The sequence below is a fragment of the Myotis daubentonii genome, chromosome 17 (genome assembly GCF_963259705.1).
Source record: "Myotis daubentonii chromosome 17, mMyoDau2.1, whole genome shotgun sequence".
Lineage (NCBI taxonomy): Eukaryota > Metazoa > Chordata > Mammalia > Chiroptera > Vespertilionidae > Myotis > Myotis daubentonii.
The window spans coordinates 29,388,190-29,411,176 of record NC_081856.1 but is presented as its reverse complement, the minus strand read 5'-3'; the positions used below and the strand labels follow the sequence as shown (position 1 = coordinate 29,411,176).

Genomic DNA, 22,987 nt, shown 5'->3' with positions numbered 1-22,987 from the left:
GTTCGATTCCTAGTAGGGGGCATGTAGGAGGCAGCCGATCAATGATTCTCTCTCATCATTGATGTTTCTCTCCCCTTTTCCCTTCCTCTCTCTGAAATCAATAACACACACACACACACACACACACACACACACACACTATTTGAGATAAAAAGACTAAGACGTGAGCTCTAAGTATTTGAGAAAAATACCTTGTCATTTTCCTTTCTCTCATCCAATGGCTCAGCGTGAGAAAAAATTCTTCCAAAATACAAAGTAGGTACTAATCAAATGTTGATTTTAAAGTTGATCATTTACCAACGATAATAAAATTCATTGCCAATCTAATCAGCAAATACGCTTTTCAGAGACATTGTCAAGACAGTTTTTAAAAGTAAAACTATTACCAAAATATTTTGAATATTTTCCATGAGTGATTTCAAAAATCCTGTGAATTTCAGAAAAGCAAACAAGAGCAGAGCGAGGAGCTAACAGTCTAATTCTAATTGCCCCCATTTTTGCTCACATAACTCAAAGAAATGCTATTGAGATATACATGGTCACAGTATAAGCCTTAAATTAAAAATAATAATAACTAAAATTAAAAACATAAAGAACTAATAGATTTTGGATTTTGGTAAATAATAGATTCATTCAAATGTTACTTTAAAAGTGTACTGTAGCCAGCCGAAACCGGTTTGGCTCAGTGGATAGAGCGTCAGCCTGCGGTCTGAAAGGTCCCAGGTTCGATTCCGGTCAAGGGCATGTACCTGGGTTGCGGGCACATCCCCAGTGGGAGATGTGCAGGAGGCAGCTGATGGATGTTTCTCTCTCATCGATGTTTCTAACTCTCTATCTCTCTCCCTTCCTCTCTGTAAAAAATCAATAAAATATTAAAAAAAAAAAAAGTGTACTGTAGCCAGAGGATCAATAGCCAGTGAATTACTTTCTAACTACAAGCAGTCTCATGCCTGGGGAGACCTAAAAGCACTATTTGGCCTTTCAATTGACAAATGATCTGTTACACTGGAAGAAGCCTTCATGAGTTTGTTGAGCAGAATTCTAACCCTGTCTCATCCTTTTCTCTTTTCCTCTGTATACTGAAGTGAGAACCAAATCTTGCTCTTTAATTTTGAATTGCAATTTTTCAGGTCCAGAGATGTTTATAACATTCATAAACATATGCCAAACAAAAAGATGACATTATTAATGTGCATAATTAGTTACCAAAATTAGCCTATATACTCTAATCAATATATAATTGAAGCTCTTTTGAATGTGAAGACCTCTGTTGGAAAAAATCTGAAATTTTATTATGACAATATTTTGAAAGGAATTCACATCATTAAATATATATCAGACAAGTAAACCTTTTCTCTAGAATGATATTCTTGACAGTTAAAAGAAGAGTTAAGAAAAACTTAATATTTCATTTATATCCTTCTTTTTCTCAAGAGTGAAAGGGCAAAAGGGGAGAAAGGAGCAAGAAGCCATACCTCATGCATATATGGATCTACAAGTATTTCAAAAGGTCCAATGGCCAAGGCGATATTTGACGCAGCTGTTGGAATGGTAAGCATGTAATGGAAGGTCTTCTTCCTCATATCATGGGTATACACTGTCTCCACCAAATCACCATTGGAAACAGCCACCATCGCAGCATCTACTGTAAATTCTAATTTCCATGTACATAATTCAGAGTATGAGTCAACACATGGGAACCAAAATCTAGAAAAAAGATCAACAATATAAGAAATATGTTGAAAGTGTAACCAAAATTGCTTTACCCATGTATAAATTACTTTTACAATTCATAGAATAACTACAATAAGAAACTTTAGCTATTTGAATACTGAAGTGTTTTTTTTTACTGTGTAATGTGGAAGAATTTTATTAAAGACAGAAACTTGTCTCCAAATATTATCTGCCAATATTAAGTAAATGTATCTTGTGGTACCTTCAGTTTAAACCCTAATAAGAGGTAAGCAATTCTCCGTTTGCAATTTTAAAAATGAAAATAAATTTCGTTTGTATATTCATATGTTAGTTTTGATGTAGCACTCATTTCCAGAAACTAAAAATACTGATAATAAATTTTTAAAAATACAATTAATATTCAGAATCTATTTCATAAGTTAGAAAATCGCTTTTTTGGAGTATGTGATACATTGTATAAATTCAAACAGGGCTGGTAAAGCCATACATAAATTTCTAGTTGACTTTCTATCAATTCAGGTCAGGTTTTATTATGTGCCAGGGTCTATAAGTAGCACTGAAACACAAAGAAATATAAGATATCATCCCTGGTTTGGAGGAGTTAATAATCTCAGAAGAAAATGCATACCATAAAGTAGTATTTCAACAACATGTAGTGAACTACAGAACTACAATTACAATTACACACAATCAAACTAAATCTCACTATCATAGTGTTCAACAAAAAAAGCCAGATATAAAGAACATAATGCATATGCTTCCATGTATACCAAGTTCAAAAACAGGTGTAATTAATCGGGGTATTTTAGAAATCAGAACAGTGATTACCCTTCGGCAGGAGAATTTCAGGTAGGGAAGCAGTGAATGGAAATGGGTGGGAAAGAGACTCTGAGATGCTGGTAATGTTCTTTTTCTTGATGTGAGTGTGGATTACATAGGTTTGTTCACCTGGGCAAATTTATTGAACTTTTTATATACAACTTGTGTAATTTTTTGTTTACTTCAATATATAGTTAAAAAATAAAAGACCTGCCAAAACTGTTTTGGCTCAGTGGATAGAGCGTCGGACTGCGGACTAAAGGGTTCCAGGTTCGATTCCGGTCAAGGGCATGTGCCTGGGTTGCGGGGACATCCCCAGTAGGAGATGTGCGGGAGGCAGCTGATTGATGTTTCTCTCTCATTGATGTTTCTAGCTCTCTGTCTCTCTCCCTTCCTCTCTGTAAAAGATCAATAAAATATATTTTAAAAAAAATAAAAAATAAAAATAAAAGACCTGAGATTATTTTAGAACAATATACTTACAAATGAGAGAGAAGACATATTGAGGAGGAATGACTAATAGAACAAGAAAGAGGTAGAAGAGATTGGGGGAATCAAGCTGGTACTTCTCATTTTATACTAAAAACATGTATTGTATTTACATTGAAAATGAAATTAACTAAAATATATAAGAATGAGTAATCTACCTTGTGGAATTCTGATACCCACAAGAGAAAACATGAGCACCTCTCTCTGCCATACTTCCCTCTACACTGGGTACCACAAAATGAAGACCTCCTTTTGGCTGATCCAAAGAAAAATTGATGTGTATCTTTAGGACCTTTAATTCTGCAACAAATAAATACACACATGCATTGATACATAAATATGTAAATTAGTGGTCTATGTAATAAGAGCAAACTTACACTGAACATAAAAAGGCTCATGAAAAACCACACTCCTTAACCAAGTTCAGGTTTCACCATCTCTCCACCTAGGTTAATTCCATAGCCTGCCTTCACAGGTGTCCTTGGCTCCATTCAATTCTAGTCACTGCTGTGTTCTTGGAAATGTAGCTTTGGCTATGCCATGTCCTCATGTCAACATTCCTGGAAATGCTACACTGCCTAAAGAAAAAACTTCACAACTCCCACATCGGACGCTTAAGTCCTCCTCTTCTAGATCCAATTGAAGACATACTTTTCAGGTTAAATATATGGTGATGGAAGATTTGACTCTGGGTGCTGGGCATACAATGCAACATACAGATGATATATCATAGAATTGTACACTTGAAACCTATGTAATTTTATTAACTAAGGTCAGCCTAATAAATTTAATAAAAGTTAAAATACATAGAAACCCCCCGCAAAAATTTAAAAAAAATACAAAAAGCAGGCCAAAAAAAAAAAAAAAGGTTTGTTCTATTATTACATTTCCCCACAGATAGTTAACCATAGTTGACTTTGGGAGTAGATGAAGAAATGAAGGGTAGGGTACATGGGAAAGCTTACCCAAGAATTTACATTATGCATTATTTATTATGTGTTTTTTTTTGTCTCACTTGATTTCCACAGAATGTGTTGCTTTCATATTAAGTTTAAAAGTTGTTTCTTTTAATTTCCCCAAAACATTATAACCATATGCACTATCCCCAATCTCTGAAAATACAATGATGACTTTCCATGTCTGTACCCTAAATTAAGCAAAACTCCCCCCTCAAAATAATCCCCCCCCACAAAAAAATTAGCAATATGCAAAATCAAAACAAAATGTGTTTTACTTCCGTATCATGTTTAATTTTTATAAGGCCAAATAAAGGTAGGCAAAAAGTTTTATATAATAATTATAATGGCTATAAATATATTCAAGAAAATAAAAATTTAGAAATAAAACTATGCTCAAAAGTATGCAGAGTGGGTGTTATAAACCCTATGTTCTAGCCTTGACTCTACTATTAATAATGACCTTCAGCAGGTCACTTACTCTCTTTCAACTTCAGATGACTCTTCTGTAAAAGGAAGGAATGATGATTTTTTAGGATTCTTCCTGCTATAAAATGCTAAAACCCTAAACTGATTTGATATTGTGTGGAATTTCAAATCTCGACAAACTGTTCCAGTCATCTGATTTTTTTTTCTAACTTTCACTTTAAAAACAACAGTGAAATTAGTTGATTTCTGTCACACCCCTTCATTGCTATTTTCCTGTTAGCCTGTGATCCGTAAGGGAAAAAAAAGATTCCAACTGGCGATTACTTAAATTTATAATTTTGACATTGTTTTCATGTCAAGGTTCTAGTCACTGAACCTAACGTGATTGTACTGCACAGTCAATAACATCTTGGTATTTTACCATCAACGTGTTTCCATAACTCTGATGGAACCTTAATGCAAAGTTCTCCATTTCCTGCATCAGGATCCACAGCACTCACCGCAGCTGCATAAGCATTGGAAAAATAATTGAGATTTCTCCTGGGGGTAAAAAAAAAAAAAAAAGAAAGGAATTTTAACAATACGCCATATAGTTCACCAAGCATTTTTTTAAATATTTGATAGCATTTGTTTGTAAGCATTATATAGTCTTACATAATTCATAAGAACGCTTTTTAGCCATGTAACTATTACTCTACTCACCAAGAAAAAAAACTACTGAACTACAAATTCAGTGACACATATAGTCCACTCACCAATGCTATATGATTATGATTATCACATTATCCAATAATTTTGGAATGCCAAAGCCAATACACTTTCCTGATATAAATGTAGAGAATACCAGTATATGTAGACTTTAAGAAATAATTATTCTTTATCAATCTGGTAAAAATTTGAATAGATTAAACAGGCCTTATAATCTGACAGGTATTAAAGTGATTAAAACATGAGGGAGCCCAGCTGGTTTGGGTCAGTGGATAGAGCATTGGCATGGGGACTGAAGGGTCCTGGTTCAATTCTGGTCAAGGGCACAATATTTTTTTAAAAATCAAACCACCTGATGGTCTTGATACACAAAACATATGAGGATAGAAATCAACTCCTCAAAATATAATACTGCTCCTCATCACTCCCCAGTGGATGACAATGTAAGCTTAATGAGTAAGGAGAACTCTGGGCTGGTTCACTGTTATATCCCCTATATGCCAGGGGTACTTGATAAGTTTATTTGTCCAACAGTTACTTGATTTTACCTCCCATTGGATGAAAACAATACACAGAAGTCTTGTGGAAATATGAAAACATTGTTCTCATCTGATTTTCTAATTTTATTCCATAAAAAAAACTTACATGTACACATATTACACTTCCTCCCTGAAATCACTTAAAGGAATATGGAAGAAATGGAAAAAAGACAGACAATGAATGGCAAGAGCAAGAAAACAAGATGAAAGAGCAACACCATGAGCCATATTCTCCCTGTCACCTTTATGTGTCTCACCTGCTATTAGATGAATGCACAAGGTAAAGTTAGTGGCATTTTCACTAGTTTGGTAAATTTTTAATCTACAAAATGATTACAAGGAAAAGCCATTAAAGAAAACATTCAGTTATACATTCTTAACTTGACAGAGGCCATTCTTCCCCCATCTTCACTTCTCTACTAACTAGGAAAGATGTAGTATTAACTATGCTTTCAACAAGTACATAACTTAAAGCTCTGGAATTAAACAGACTGCTCAATAATTTTAATAATTTCTATTAGATAAATATATAAAATAAAAGATGTAAAAACTCCAGGATCACAACAAAAACTCGGTTCTCACATACTACCCATTCTTAGAATTATCAGACAGTAAAAGTAACCTTCTTCTTTGGTATGCAACTCTATAAATGTTTTTTTTAAATGTTTGTTTTTTTAAAAATATATTTTATTGATTTTTTACAGAGAGGAAAGGAGAGAGAAACATCGATGAGAGAGAAACATCGATCAGCTGCCTCCTGCACATCTCCTACTAGGGATGTGCCCGCAACCAAGGTACATACCCTTGACCGGAATCGAACCTGGGACCTTTCAGTCTGCAGGCCGACGCTCTATCCACTGAGCCAAACTGGTTTTGGCAAAATATGTTTTTATTGATTTTAGAAAGAGAGATAGAAACATTAATGCATCAACACTGATCGGCTACCTCCTGCACCCCCGCAACCTGGGCATGTGCCCTGACCAGGAATCGAACTGTGGACCTCTTGATGCATAGGACTACGTTCAACCAACTGAGCTACACTGGCCGGGCTACAACTCTATACATTTTAACACATGAGTAACTATCACCACAATCAGGACAGAGAACAGCTTCATCATCCCAAAAGGTCATTCTTGTGCTATGCCTGGTGTAAAAAAAATGGAACAACAGCCCAGCCAGCATGGCTCAGTGATTAAGGGTTGACCTATGAACCAGGTGGTCAGGGTTCGATTCCTGGTCAGGGCACATGCCCGGGTTGTGGGCTTGATCCCCAGTGTGGGCTGTGCAGGAGGTAGCCGATCAATGATTCTCTCTTATCAGTGATGTTTCTCTCTCTCTCCCTCTCCCTTCCTCTCTGAAATCAATACAAATATTTATAAATTTTTTTTAAGTTTTTTTTTTTTTTTTTTTTTTTTTTTAATGAAACAACAGAATGTAACCTCTTAGGCTGGCTTGTCCCACTCATTATGTTTCTGAAATTCAAGAAAAGTGTTACATGTATCTCCACTGTTGCTTTTTACATTGAATAGTATTCCACTGCATAGATTGTGCCACAGATTCTTTATTCATTCACCCACTGAAAGGCATCTGGGTTGTTTCCAGCTTGTGGCTATCACAAATAAAGCTTTTATTAACAAAAGAGTATCAGTTTCTTTGTGACTTTAATTTTCATTTCAGGAGTACAAATACCCAGGAGTGGGGCTCCAGAGTGATATGGTAAATATACGTTAAGTTTATAAGAATCTGCCGAACTGTGTTCCTCTGTGTTCCTATCAGCAGAATATGAAACTGCCAGTTGCTCCTCATCTTTGCCAGCACTTACTTAATGTAACATCTAATTTTAAAGACTACTTAATACATCTATAGATTACAATTTATTTTCAATAAGATTTCAAAAATAAGAAATTTGAAAGACAGTTAAAGAACTTGTAATTTCCCCATTATCTGTGAAATGCAAAATTAAAAAATAATTGTTACACAAAATGCCAAATTTAAATATCACATATTAGGCTGCTCAGTTTCTTTATGGGAAATTATTCTCTTAATGTCCTCATTTCTTCAGAAAAGGTAAAGTGATCCAAATAAAATGGTGAGTCATTAAAAATGAAATCTAATAGGAAGTCAGTTATAAGAAATACTTTTCTCATGTTTTGGATTTCAGTGTTTGCTTTCATAATAAGAATCAAATGTTTTCTTTCATAATAACCTCATAAAAGCCAAAAACTACAAGGAAGATTATAATAAATGTTTTTAATTTTCAGAATAATGACTACAAAATATTAATGTGCTCTTGCCCTATAACCAGCCCACCCCACCCCACCAACTCCCAGTCCTCGTCAAGGAAATAAAGTGAAAGATGAGTAATGCTGTAGGGGATACTGAAAAACTGGAAAATTAAGGTGATGGAATCCTATATAATAAAGAGCTAATATGCTAATTAGATCGAACAGCAGAATGACCATCCAGACGACCTTCCGGACAATCTTCTGGACGAAGCCAGGGCTGTGAGGGCCCAGGCAGCCGGGGCTGCAAGAGTGGAGCCCCTTGCATGAATTTCGTGCATTAGGCTTCTAGTCTATTATAATCACTCACATTATATTAAAATAACCTGTTAATTCTTTGTCAAATAAAGAACGTGTGCTTCTTAAAACTATAGGTGCAGTCCTGGCCGGTTTGCTCAGAGGTTAGAGCATTGGCCCACAGACCAAAGAGTCTCAGGTTCGATTCCTGGTCAAGGGCATGTACCTGGGTTGCATGCAGGCTCAATCCCCAGGCCTGGTTGGGGTTTGTGTGGGAAGCAACCAATCAATGTGTCTCTCTCACATCCTTGTTTCTCTCTCTCTCTCTCTTTCTCTCTCTCTCTCTCCCCCTCCCCTCCTTCTCTTTTACTCTCTCTAAAAACCAATGGAAAAAATATCCTCAGGTGAGGATTAGTAACATAAACTATAGGTGCAGATTTTGCAAGCCTTAAGATTCAATTATTTTTCTCTTTTTTAAAAATATTTCATGGAAGCACAATTTACATCAGAAAAGTATATATACTCTAAGTATATAGTTTGATGAACTTTCACAAAACCAAAGCCAGTATACAGAACAAGAACAGAACTTTGCCAGCCTCTAGAAGCCGTCTTGTGCCCTCTGATAATCACTAGCCAAGCCCCACTTCCCACCGCCAAGGAAAACTCATTATTATGACATCTAATGTGCTAGATTAACAGCTTAATATACATTCTCTTGTATCTGACTTCTTTTACTTGACGTTAAGTTTGAGAGATCCATCCATATTATTACATTTAGTTATTGGTCATTCGTTCTTATTACCGTTTAGAATTCCAATAGTGTGAGAATACACCAGAATCTACTATTCTACCATTGATGCATCTTTAAGTAATTTCCAGTGTTGACTATTATAAATGTTGCTGTGAATGTTGCTGTGTGAATTTGTTGGTGAACACATGAACATGCTTCTACTGGGTGTATGCCTAGGAGTGAGACTGTCAATCATACAGTATGCATATATTCAAACTCAATTTACTTTTCTACTAGCAGTGTTTGAGAGTTTTAATTACTCTACATCTGTGTCAACATCAAATTTTTTCCTTGCCTTTAGTTTTGACAGTTTACATACAGGGGGAAAAAATGCCAGCCAACAGAAATTGATTGTTGAAACTTTGAAAAGTTGAGACTTTTCAGGCAAAATAAAAAAGGTCTTCTCAAAGTGGCAATGCCTATCTAGGAAAGGAAAAGAAACACAGATGAAGGAAAGAAGTCAGCTACTGTAGGCTACCTATCTATAGAAACAGGTTATCTGACACAAAGTCTACATTTATTTTATTCTAAGAAGAAATACAGAAAAAGCAGGAAAAAAAAGAAAGAAAAGAAAAAGAACACACCAAAGAGTCCTACCACTTATGGAGGCAAACTATAATCTATCTATAATACATAAGGTTCAAACACAAAATATATTTGAAGAAACTTCAAGTGTTGCAATTATTTTATTTTTCTAGCAGACAATAAGCTGGGGGAGGAGGGGGCGAGAAAAAGAGAGAAAAGCCTTAAAGATGTTACATAAGCCATTGGGTTTTTAGTTGCTAACTACTTATGGGTAAGTTAACATTCAGTTGGTTAAAATAGGCAGAAATGCCTTTTAGTCTCTATGTTTCCCTTTCTTACAATCCTCCTATAGTTCAAAGGTGCTGAATCTCAACCAAGGTAAGTAAGCACATTCTTTCCATTAAAAATATGAGGGCCTGGCATCTCAACTTTAGAACAAATAAGAAAATGTGACGAAGTAGTATATTACTTCTTTGAATGTTAGGACATTCTTGTATGTATTAAAGATCACATTTACCACCAATAATTTTAAATATAATTTTCAATTTCAAAACTGTCATACATTTTTTTTGTTTCAACTATAGTGGAAATTTTATTGGCTTATTGAAAAAAGTAAGTGATTTCAGAAACAGGAAAGATAACAGAAGTATCTAAGGATATGCTAATTACCTTAACTATCTGCCTTTCCCAAAGTCCCCTTCAAAAATGTCACCCATGGGAATATTTTTCATATCTAATTGCAAAAAAAAAAAAAAAAAAAGCAGCAATATTTCTTCTGGATAACTGGTATGTTTCTGTCTTGTATCTTATGAATCTTACAAGTAATAAATAATAGTGTTTACAAGTCATAGTGCTTCCCTCTCTGGGATGATAATCAGAAATATCAAAACCAAATCTAGCTTTCCTTGAGGAATTGTGCAGTAACTTAATAATGTACACATACCATCCTATATTTTTTTATCCTACAACCAAATAAAAAAAAAAAGTCTACAGGCTAATTTCATTAGGAACTTAAAAAAAACTATTGTCTAATAAAATTCTAAAAGGAATCTGAAATCTTTTATGAACAGTCAGAGAACAGACATCAGCAAAAATAATTAATGTCATCTTTCTTAAAAGGTATTCAAGCCCTAGCCAGTTTTGCTCAGTGGATAGAGCGTCGGCCTGCGGCCTGAAGGGTCCCAGGTTTGATTCCGGCCAAGGGCACATGCCTGGGTTGCAGGCTCGATCCCCAGTAGGGGGTGTGCAGGAGGCAGCTGATCAATGATTCTCTCTCATTATTGTTTGTATCTTTCCCTCTTCCTTCCTCTCTGAAATCAATAAGGAAATATATATGTATTTTTTTAACAAGGTACTCAAGCTCTGGCTGGTATGGTTCAGTTGGTTGGAGCCATCATTCCATGCACTGAAGGATCATGGGTTGATTCCTGGTCAGGGCACATATCCAGATTGATGTTTCTCTCACATCGACGTTTCTGTTTCTCTCTCCCTCTCTCTAAAAAACATATCCTCAGGTGAGGATTTTTAAAAAAGCAATCACGATTCTAGAGCTAGGGAGCATTTGAGATCTTGTTTCCCAGGATACAGTTAGTTTGGCTCAAATAAACTCTTATAAAAATTTTTATAAAAAATTCTAGAGCTAGGCAGAAAAACAGATGTAGTAAGCAAAGATTTATTAAGTGACCATGACTGAGCTCTGGCTCTTGCTGAAAAGAAAATTTTAGGTATATTCTATCTTCCCCAAATTCCTAACCTTGGAAAAGATTCTCCTTCATGACTTCCTTCTCTTTACTTACAACACTAAAATTCATGAGGCACCTTCCCTATCACTAGGGGAAATTTTTAAGGGATATCAACAGCTCACAATAACCATAGCAAAGTAAAGCGTGCTCCCTCAACATATTTGGAGTCATTGTTCTTGTCATTGTAATGCCACAGGTTATCTTCTTTGAGACCTGACTGGCAGATGGAGAGGCTTCTTAACCCTGTCATCAAATTCAGAGTTCTAGGCTCGACAGGGTAGCACTTTGGCCTCTGGCAAGGCAATGGTCATCCACTTGCCCTGTTACAGCTGCCTTTTCCATTCATTAGTTTCCATATATAGTTACTACTCCAAAGGCAGATGGCTTTTTTCTGGGGAAAAGAGGATGAAGATGATTTTGTAGTAAGTCCTTTTATGTCAGTTCTACAAGTATGGCTGTAAAAGCAATGTAATTTCAACAACCGATCACCGTTATGAAATGGGAAGGCACAGGAGCAATTCAGAGATTCCCTGAATTTTCCCAGTACCATTTTCTCTTCTCTTCTCTGAGTTAGAAAGATTCTAAACCAGTGATTACTTGGATCATAAGTATCTAGAGATAAACTTCCTTTCTCAACCCTCCCAATCCCTTTAGATCAGTGGTTCCGAACATGGGGCACACGCCCGAATTTGATTTTTAAGGGGGGCAATTCAAGAATGAGTTATTAACAGTGAATGAATTTTTAGCTTTTCTTGTGGTTCTAGGGGCCTCATATACAGTATACAAATATATATTGTGACATATTTATGCATTTCAGTTCTCTATTATATGTTCTGAAACTTTACTTGCAATTTTTTCATATCACTTCACATTATTTTTTAAAAACAATTTCTTAGTGATTTCTTCCTCAGTACCTCAACTGTCCTTTCATTTTTTTCTTTTTCTTTTTCATGGAAGCCATGTTCTTTGGAAGCTAATTTAGACCAAGTTAATGGCCTTTTAGGCTTCCTCCACGTGAATAGTTTACTTTTTTTTTTTTAATATATATTTTATTGATTTTTTACAGAGAAGAAGGGAGAGGGATAGAGAGTTAGAAACATCGATGAGAGAGAAACATCTATCAGCTGCCTCCTGCACGCCCCCCATTGGGGATGTGCCCGCAACCAGGGTACATGCCCTTGACTGGAATCGAACCCGGGACCCTTGAGTCCGCAGGCCGACGCTCTATGCACTGAGCCAAACCGGTTCGGCAATAGTTTACTTTTTGAATAATAAGAATTGTATGTCACAGGGGAAGCCATCAGGATTTTAGAGATGCTTAGGCGGGGCATGGCCAAAAAAGGTTGGGAATCACTGCTTTAGATGGTGATCCTCAAGCTTTAATTTGTATCAGAATCACCTGATAGGCTATAAAAACACAAACTGCAGGACCCCCACCCTTAGTTTTCAGTCAGTAGTTCTGGGGTAATGCTTGGGAATTTGCATTTCTAACAAATTCCCAGGTGATGTTGATGCTGCTTGTCTGGGAATCATAACTTTGAGAAACTGCTGCCTTAATGCACTTATTACACATCTAGATGAGTACTTAACAGTTTATAATAATAAAAAAAAAGATTTTATAGTTTGGAACATTCTACCCCAAAACACTGAGAATCACAGAAATGATATAAGCCAACACTATCAAAGCTTTGAAAACAAAAGTGCCAGTATTTAAATCAGTACAAATCTTACTGGAACACAATCAAGTAAAATGCTAAGAAGAGCCTTAACAATGATAATCCTATAATTCAAATGCAAAAAAAACTAATCTGTTCCAAAATACTTACTCAACATTACTTATGATCACAACTGGAAATTGTACTCATGCCAAACAACTAGAAAATAATCATTCAAACTACAGCAGACTAAGTGGAATGTTAACCGACCATAAAAATAATAAAAAATGAAGCCTATCATATTAAACATGGAAAAGTGAAAACAAAATATTTAAATGAAAAAAGCAGAACATAAAAAATTGATCACAACATGTTTACTGATAAAAATCACAAGTAGCTTCAAGACATGCAATATTTATTTAAGATAAAGAATGAGATATTTCAGACACAGTATTTTATATGATATTCTAAAGTAGTTAAAATACTTTATAGAATATTTTAAAGTAGTCTCTGGTCTATAGATTGATGACCATCTAACTTATTAAAAATTACATTTAATATTTATGAAGTAAATATTTTTTAAAACATCAAAAGAAAAAAAATGGCTAAGAAAACTTATTTAAAGTTCTCCAATAGTACTTCTTTAAAACTGTAGACTGAAGAAGGAAAACTTAATAATTTACTATGTTGGGCAGAGCTAGTAAAAATTTTTAACATATTTTATTGATTTTTTACAGAAAGGAAGGGACAGAGATAGAGAGTTAGAAACACTGATGAGAGAGAAACATTGATCAGCTGCCTCCTGCACATCTCCTACTGGGGATGTGCCCGCAACCCAGGTACATGCCCTTGACCGGAATCGAACCTGGGACCTTTCAGTCCGCAGGCCGACGCTCTATCCACTGAGCCAAACCGGTTTCGGCAAATTTTTTAAACTGAATGTGCAGAGTGGTAAAAGCAACAGAAATTATAATTAGAAAAAAAGCAAACAAGCCTAGGAACCAAAGTCTAATAATAATCTTGGAAAACTAAACTGAAAAAATTAATCAAATCATGTGAAAAAAAGGACTGTTAGAAAGAGCAACTTTTATAGTGTATAACTTACTGTTTTGATTCATTGTGACAAACTTCCAATGTCGGATCATTATAAATAAAAGCAGCTTCTAAATCATTGATCCTTACTCGGTATATTCTACACTGCTTGCTGTTCAACTTGATTCTATTCAAGTTTGCAACTGTGGGAAATATAGTCAGTTCCACAAATCCCTGTAAAGATAAATAATAATAATTTCATTATAATTAAGATTGGTATGTTTTAGAACATATTTCTCTGATTTCACACAGTACACTCCATAATCCCAAATAGCTATATATAGTACATACAAGTGCTCTCCAACTATCTTCATTTCAAACATGTCCTAGTGCAGTGATGGCGAACCTATGACACGTGTGTCAGAGGTGACATGTGAACTCATTTTTTTGGTTGATTTTTCTTTGTTAAATGGCATTTAAATATATAAAATAAATATCAAAAATATAAGTCTCTGTTTTACTATGGTTGCAAAGATAAAAAAATTTCTATATGTGACACGGCACCAGAGTTAAGTTAGGGTTTTTCAAAATGCTAACACGCCGAGTTCAAAAGGTTCGCCATCACTGTCCTAGTGACTGAGTGGAAATAAATTATGTATGCTTTATCATCCTGGTGGTTCACATTCACTACCAGTGAATATTAAACCATCTGCTAGGAAAAAGTAAAAGGACTCACTACTCTCAAATGTAATAATTTCTAATCAGACTGGAACCCAAACAGAGAGGAAGGAAAAAAGAATGACAGAGCAGAAAGAAAATCAAAACCATGTCAGTGAGTGAAAAAACCTTCCCCCCCCGCCTCCCCAAATAGGATAAAAAAAAAAAACTACATCAATGAAGCTAACAAGTATGAGTCACTACTAATGAGAGATAAATCAGAAATGTGAAGAGGCAAGAGCTACAGGGATACTCAGAAAAGTAGGGGAAATCTGTTGCTGCCTCTTAGAGCAGCAGATACTTCAAGATGCTGGAGACCCAGAGACCATACACATGTAATTCTACCATGTTAGCTGTGTGGTGAGCAATCTATCTGAAAAATGTACCTAAGACATGAGAGACAGCTAAATACACTGACTGACCACCACCCTCTTGTGTTCAAATGGGAAAGACAGACCAATGAAACATGGAATATCTGTCCAGTAAGTTAGATATCTTAGGGTTGAACACTGATGTTCTCAAACACAAAATATGGGAGGGCATATAACAGTAACATTTCAGGGGCTGCAAAGTGAAGAGAAAAATCTCAGAGGCTGCAACAGGAATAGCTAAGATGAAATGTAGGCAATAAACATAGAAGGCTAGATTATAACAATTATAATGGCTACTGTTTAATGAGCACCACTATACACCAGATATTATACTACTTTTCTATGTTTTAATTCCAATAACAACTTTAAAAGATAAGGACTATGTTATACATTTACAGATAACAGTTTAGAAATTATATTAACAAATGGAAAATTAAGATTCAAATCCACTTCTAAATGATTCCAACTGATTTCCATCCATTATGCCATGTCTCAGTGTAAAGCTTTTAAAATACATGCAAGAATTTTTAGATAACATCCAACCCAACTGCTCAAAAACCTAGAGATCCAGTAGCTTTTTCCCCTCCCTCCAAAATAAGAGAAAAGCCATACATCCTTAACTAAACCATCTGGACAGACCTATGAGAAAGCCAATGAGAGCAGAAAGAGCAAATGCAAAAATAGTGTTGATGAAGTCTCTGTGTTTAAAGGTGTAAACTGTGAGCAACTGTAGGAAAGAAGACTCAAATTCCCTTAATTAGCACATCGGCAATGCACTTACCAATCTACACAAATCAGTTTGGATCAGTTGAAAGACAGCAAGCAGAACCAAGATAATGTCAAAAGTAAACCAGAAAAGATTATGGAAAGTGCTGTCAACAGCTAGCTATATGGGTGAGACATAAGAACAAGATTTGGTTAACAGTAAACTAAACCAGGGGTCCTCAAACTACGGCCCGCGGGCCACATGCAAATACAAATATTGTATCTGTTCCCGTTTTGTTTTTTTACTTCAAAGTAAGATATGTGCAGTGTGCATAGGAATTTGTTCATAGTTTTTTTTTAAACTATAGTCCGGCCCTCCAACGGTCTGAGGGACAGTGAACTGGCCCCCTGTTTAAAAAGTTTGAGGACCCCTGAACTAAACTAAGGTTAACAGTAATAAAATAGTGAATGATGTGTATTTCGTGAAGGTAAGGAAAGCCCAGTCTCCTTGAATCATCAGGTCTCTGACACCAACTAGAGCCCTAACCTGTACCTGCCTGCAATGCTCAGTCCCATTGATTGGCATCCTCAGCAGCTGGTGTAACTGCTCCCAGGTCATCTAACATCTCACTCACTCTCATCTCTTCCTTGCTCCTTGCTCTCTCCCCACCTCAGAGCTGCCCATCCTCCTAGAGCCTCTACCCTACTTTAAGTAACCTCCCCTGTTGTCATTCAATTTTTTCAAAAAATCTCCTCTACCTTCTAGCCTTACATGAAATGTCTCTTGAATCCCCCTTGACAAGAAGCTACTTTTTCTTTCATTCACTATAAATTAGAGGAGGGGAAAACAGGACACCTAGTTTCCACTGCTACTCCTGGACAATTTACAGATTTTAGAGCATGTAGTAAATGAGCAAGGGTAGTATAGTGTCGCTGTCAAATTAAATGTACATGTTCTGGAGACAGACTGCCTGCATTCAAATCCCAGCTCCACTACTAATCTTGGGCTAAGTTACTCTAGCTCTCTGTGTCTCAGTTTCCTCATCTGTAAAACAAGAATAATGACACTATCTTTTAGTGTTATGACAATGGAGCAATTTAATACATAAAAAGCACTTAAAATCATAGCTGGCATCTAATGTATGCCTAATAAATGTTTTTATTATTCTTTTTTTACTTCTTTTCCTTTGTGTTTATGCCATACAAGTTATATTATCCTCCCAAATTCCCCAACATTCACTGCAGGTTCAGACTCTCCCTTTCTAACCCATCTCTGCCATCACTCTAAGTTACCTGATTGAAGGTATATCTGATCCATTGAGTAACAGCTTCAAAATTCCTTTACTTCAATTCCTATGATCTTCACATCCCTTAAGGGACAACAATCAAGATCACACTCTTGAAGACACCTCATCGCTGCTCAGAATGCCTACAATTTCTATCCTTTGCCCTTAATACTTCTCTCCTAGTCTTCCTGTTCAACCACATTAAACTCTCCTGCTCCTCAATCTCCTCCAGTTTCTCACTACAATCCTTTTAGAGCTACTTTCTTCTCCATTCTCCCAAGATCCTTAACTTCAACCCCTCTTCCACCACCCATCAATTATCTTCCCGCTCTGTTACATGTACCTATCATTCCCTCCTGCTTAAGAATTCTTCTACTAGTGGTGATTCTCCATAGTATCTTCAGAAATCCTACTCTAGCCGAACCGGTTTGGCTCAGTGGTTAGAGCGTCGGCCTGCGGACTCAGGGGTCCCAGGTTCGATTCCCGTCAAGGGCATGTACCTTGATTGCGGGCACATCCCCACTGGGGGGGGGGGGGGGGGCGCGTGCAGGAGGCAGCTGATCGATCTCTCTCATTGATGTTTCTGGCTCTCTATCCCTCTCCCTTCTTCTCTGTAAAAAAATCAATAAAATATTAAAAAAAAAAAAAAAAAAGAAATCCTGCTCTATTAATTACCCTCTCCTACAACTGCAATCTCCCCTCGATATAGAATTTCCCCCCCTGCCTACAAAAATGTTAAAATGTCATATATCTTGCTTTTAAAATCTTGAAATCTATGTCAAGCTCAAATGAATTAATTTTTGCCCTTTTCCTAGAGTTATTATATCTTGTTTCTGAACTGACACTAATACCTGGATTCCCAGACCATACTCTATTAGTCAGACTAGAAGTCTTTGCAGGTCAAGTATTAAAGTCATGGCTCAAGTCTATCTCAGAGTAGGACTAATGCTTATTTTCTCAGTCCCAGAACATACAGTACATACTTCAGTACTCAGCAAATCCTCATATTCATTCTCTGACCAAGGAATGAAGATTACAATAGGACTAAAAACACCACTGGACCACTTGTTTCACTTCCCTAAGATAGTAAATCAAAGCAACTAAACATGCCTGGGGAACTGCAGAGATTAGTGACCAGACATTTGAAAGATGCCTACTACGTCTTCATTTAACTCAATTATTTGGCCAGTACAAGTCAAGTAGGTTTTGGAGAATGATAATGAAGTATCACAAACTTGCCAACCATGTTTGCAGATGGAGAATTTTTACTGCAGGAAATCAGCACAGCTGATTTGGTAACTAGTGGAGCAGCTAATTATCAAACAAATGCTCCCTCACCCCCAATTCTTAAAAAAAAAATCAGAGGCAAATTGCCTCCAAGATAAAAGAAGCCCTTCACTGTCACCTAGCAATTAATGTCAACTCTCCTTCTCAGTCAAGCATACTCCAAAAGTCCCTTAATTGCCAGATAGCCCATGGAGAGCTACACTGCTTTTTAACAACATTATGCTAACTGGACCTGGTGAGAAAGGAATAACAAATTCTCTAAATGCCTTAATAAAAAAATACAGATGGCAGAGGGTAAGAGTTAAATCACGTGAAAGTTCAGGGACTTGTCACATCAATGAAGCTTCTAAGGTTCCAGTGGTCTGAGGCATATAAAAATAGACCTAAAGTGAAGAGAAGTTGCTTCATTTTGCACTGCCCACTAAACGGGGAAAAAAAGAGGCATGAAACTTGGTGGGTTTCTTCAGATTCTGGGCATACTGCTTACTAGATAACCAATTAAGACTTACAGAGGGGTCCAAGGTAAGAAAGGGTTCAAGCAGGCTGTGGTTCAAGCTGCCCTGCCGCCTGGGCCTTATGACTCAGCATATCCAATGGTATTGGAAATATCCATACCAGATAGACATCTAGCTTCCAATAGAATGATGGTGCACATTCCAGGGAGTATGGGCATGACCTCTTCTGCCAACAACTATTTTCCATTTGCAAAGCAACTACTGGTTTACTACTAGACCCTGCAGCAGAGATTGAACACGTGACCTTGGGACTCCGAAAGACTATATTACCTGAAATGACTGTCGTGAACTGAGTACAGTAAGAAGCTCTGAAGAATAAAACTGGACATGTGCGGCAGCTTTCCACTTTTAAACGGAAACAACACATCTGGACTAGGCCAAGCAGATTTATAAAGCACAAACAAACAGCATGAACATGTGACTCAGAATCCAATGGAACTTGCTCCCACTGCTTCTCCACCTTCCCCTCATTCCACACCTATAGCCTCATAGAGTTCCCCATGTTCAAGCAGAATAGGACAAAGCACAAATCTGAATTATAAATAATTCTAGCACCACTGAAGTGTGACCCTGAAAGACAATGCAAGAAAATCCCACAGTGGAAAGAGCATTGGGAAAAAAAAAAATCTGGTTGTACATTCTTTGTAGCAGCAGAGATGACCTCAAGTACATGTCTACACTGATCCACAGGCAGTTAGATACTCATGGGTTGGCTGGCTGGTCGGGGACTTGAAAAGCACAAGATTAAAACACTGAAAATTAGAAAATGGTGTGAGAAGTTAAGTATAAGAATACATTTCTTAGGCTAGGGATAATAAGAAAATATTCATGTTGTTATCACATAAATGACCATCAGAGGGCACCCACTGCAGAAGGAGCCCTCAAAAATCAACTGGCAAGATCATCTATCCAGTAGATGTCACACACACTTTCCCTGCCCACCTTGCTCAATATACACAGCGGTCATGGTGGCAAAAATGGAGGCTGTGCATGGGTCTAATGACATGGTCTTCCTCCCACCAAGGCACTGCTGAGTGCCACCTCCCAGTAGCAGAAGATGACATTAAGCTTCTAATATGGGACTTTCCCAGAAAGGACCAGTCACTTGGTAGAAAAATAACATTAGAGAGTATGTATCATACATGGGGGACAGCGATTTGTCCTTACAAGAACAGACACGTATTCTAGATTTTCCTTCCCTAACTACAATATACAATTGACCCTTAAACAACTCAGGGGTTAGGGGCATCAACCATCCACAGTCAAAAATCCATGTATCACTTAAGTCAGCCATCTGCATCTGCAGATTTCCAGCTGCAGATGAAAAATACAGTTGACCCCTGAACAACATGCCAGTCCACTTATACACAGAAACCCACATGAGTGGACCCACACAGTTTAAACCTGTGTTTCAATAACCCGTACATATTTCCAATCAAGTGTATAGGGAAGTGTGGCAATGGACTCTTTAAACACACAAAATGTATTGGTTTTGTGCTATGCCCTACCATTCAGAAGCAGCTGGCATGATCAATTACTAAAGGCTCAGTTATAGCAACAATTGAAAGGCCTCCAACAGGATGCTAGTGGACAATATACAGGGTCACTTCTCCACAGCTCAAACAGAGCTGGGAACCAAGGGGTAAAGTGAGAGTGACTATTTTCACTATTGCACCAAAAAGGCCACTGAAAGGGTTTTTACTTCCTGCCCTTGTGACCTTAGGTTCAATGTGTTCAGAGGTCCTAGTGGTCAAGGGAGAAATGCAACCACCAGGGCACACAGTCATGGTTCCCATTAAACTGGAAGCTGAGACTGTCCCTTGACCACTTCAGGCTCCTTATACCACTGAACCAAGAGGCAGAGAAAGAGGTCACTGTACTGGCTGGAATGACTAATCCCAATGATCAAACAGGAATTGAGGTTCTGCTATACCAGTGATGGCGAACCTATGACACGCGTGTCAGAGGTGACACACGAACTCATTTTTTTGGCTGATTTTTCTTCGTTAAATGGCATTTAAATATATAAAATAAATATCAAAAATATAAGTCTTTGTTTTACTATGGTGGCAAATATCAAAAAATTTCTATATGTGACACGGCACCAGAGTTAAGTTAGGGTTTTTCAAAACGCTGACACGCCGAGCTCAAAAGGTTCGCCATCACTGTGCTATACAATAGGACAAAAATTACATGTGGAATCCAGGGCATTCACCAGGTTGCGTCTAAGCTCTCACTTGGCCATCCTAGTCAATGGAAAACTACAACAGCTCAAACACAGAACAAGCAAGGATGCAGATCTTATAGGAATGAACGTCTAGATCAGACCAAAAGAAATGCTAGCAAAAGGAAAGGGGGAAATGGAATGGGTGGAGGAATAAGGAAACTGTGTATATCAACTTTCGCCTTGACACCAATGAGAGAAAGCAAGACTGTAGCAATTCAGTTCTACATTCTTTTACCCAGTTTTCTTTCCACTACCTAGATTAGTACAGGAACCTCTTAACTAGACTCCCTAATTCTTGTATCTTCTCTGCCCAATTCATACAACACAACACATCTAAAGTATCCTTCCATAAGGTATAAGGTAAATAATCATATGCAAGGAACATTGAAAAAGAAATTCCTTAAATGAGGAAATTGGACCTAATGAATCTTTAAGGATTCTTCTAAATCCAAGATTCTATGATTCTTAGTAAAATATGACATTTTAAAATCTATACAGCTCACCTCAAGTAAGTTGGAGAGGAAAGTTCATGCCATACCTCAAAGAAAACCAACTCTCACTACATTTTTGGTCTATTTAATACAGGTTCCCCTGAGAGAGTAAATTAAGTTCCTGGGTTGTCAAGGACTTTCCTAGAATGGAAACGTATTCAAAATCTATACATCTAAATGGGGGCGGGGGGGTGGGGGGGGCACTAGATTTCAAACACCTTATCTAAAATTTCATTAGCCACTGATGTCACATAAACCAGGTCAGCCAAGAAACAAAAAACAAAACTGGGCCCTGGCTGGTTTTGCTCAGTGGGTAGAGCATTGGACTGGGGACTAGAAGGTCCCGGGTTTGATTCCGTCAAGGGCACATGCTCAATCCCCCAGTAGGGGGCGTGCAGGAGGCAGCCGATCAATGATACTCTCATCGATGTTTCTATCTCTCTCTCCCTCTCTGAAATCAATAAAATGTATTTAAAAAAAAACAAACCCAAAAACTGGCCTCTTAGTAGCCAAGTTAAGCCAGTGTGTGCTCTGGTGGATTTGTTACTGCTTACAATTGTTGACAATGTACTTACCACAACAGATTTTCTCTGGAAGTTTATGTTGTTGATGCAGACGACCTGATGGGTTGTATATTAAAAAAAAAAATACAAAAATATTTCTATTATTAAAATGAAGCATAATTCTATCTAAGTATAAGCAAAGGCTATGTCCTAAGCAGCTCAAAAATCACTTTATCTTTCATTTTAAAATACTACAAATTTGGGTAACTTGCTTTTCAATTTAGCAACAGCCATGAAAATAAACTTCTTCGGACAAATACAGTTTTGCATTTTAAGAAAAGAAGGTTTATTAACCTGCAGGGGGCATTAAATCTGTTGAATTGCACTGTCGGGCAAAGCGTTTCGCCCTACAAATGGCATTTCCGTCGCGGAGAGTGGGTTCTCGTTTCCCACTAGGTTTCCCAAGCCCAGGTCAGTTTCACGCAAAACCCAAAACAGAACGGATGAGAGCCAAACCCCGAAGAGGAAAGGGCGATGGAAAAAATACTTATAATTTATACGGCCTTGGGCTTTCAAAGCCCTTGTCCCCTTTCTTCCTGTTCATTCTGGCGGGCTCCAAGCCGGTGGGCGGCATGAAGCGATCCCGCGGAGCTGGGCTGCCCGGCTTCCCCGAGGGCGGCGGGCATCACCCGGCGCCGGCCCCGCCGCTCCCGCTCCCCGCAGTCACGCCCCCGGCCGGGCTCCCCGGCGCCCACGGCCAGCCCCGCCGCCTCCGCCTCCGCCTCCAACTCGCTCCCCAACGTAGGATCCCTTCAGCCGCCCTCGCCAAACTCGGGTCATGGAGATGCTGCTCTCAGCCACCGCTCAACACCACCGCCACTCGACATCCTGCCTGTCACCTGTGACCTCCGACGTCAGCGGAAATGCGACGGCGCCGGAAGTGTTGGTGAGTCTCGGGCGGGGCTTGCGCGATACTGGCGGGTTCCG

General features: G+C 37.7%; 1 protein-coding gene across 9 annotated transcripts in view; it reads right to left on the bottom strand.

The window, feature by feature from the left end:
* TAF2 (TATA-box binding protein associated factor 2) overlaps positions 1-22,895 on the bottom strand; it is a 77,662-nt gene extending 54,767 nt beyond the window's left edge. For 4 of the 9 annotated variants that reach the window (XM_059671829.1, XM_059671830.1, XM_059671832.1 and 1 more), the window contains exons 1-6: positions 22,552-22,895; positions 22,073-22,127; positions 13,972-14,132; positions 4,810-4,928; positions 3,162-3,303; positions 1,476-1,707 (exon numbers count right to left, since the gene is read on the bottom strand). In XM_059671829.1, coding sequence (XP_059527812.1) covers positions 1,476-1,707; positions 3,162-3,303; positions 4,810-4,928; positions 13,972-14,132; positions 22,073-22,127; positions 22,552-22,634 — 792 coding nt within the window. In that variant the 5' untranslated portion in view covers positions 22,635-22,895. Of the gene's footprint in view, positions 1-1,475; positions 1,708-3,161; positions 3,304-3,380; positions 3,828-4,809; positions 4,929-13,971; positions 14,133-16,984; positions 17,367-22,072; positions 22,128-22,551 lie in introns of those variants that run through there. The other 5 variants (XM_059671838.1, XM_059671835.1, XM_059671837.1 and 2 more) reach the window with 5 other exon arrangements.
* Between the last annotated feature and the right edge of the window lie 92 nt (positions 22,896-22,987).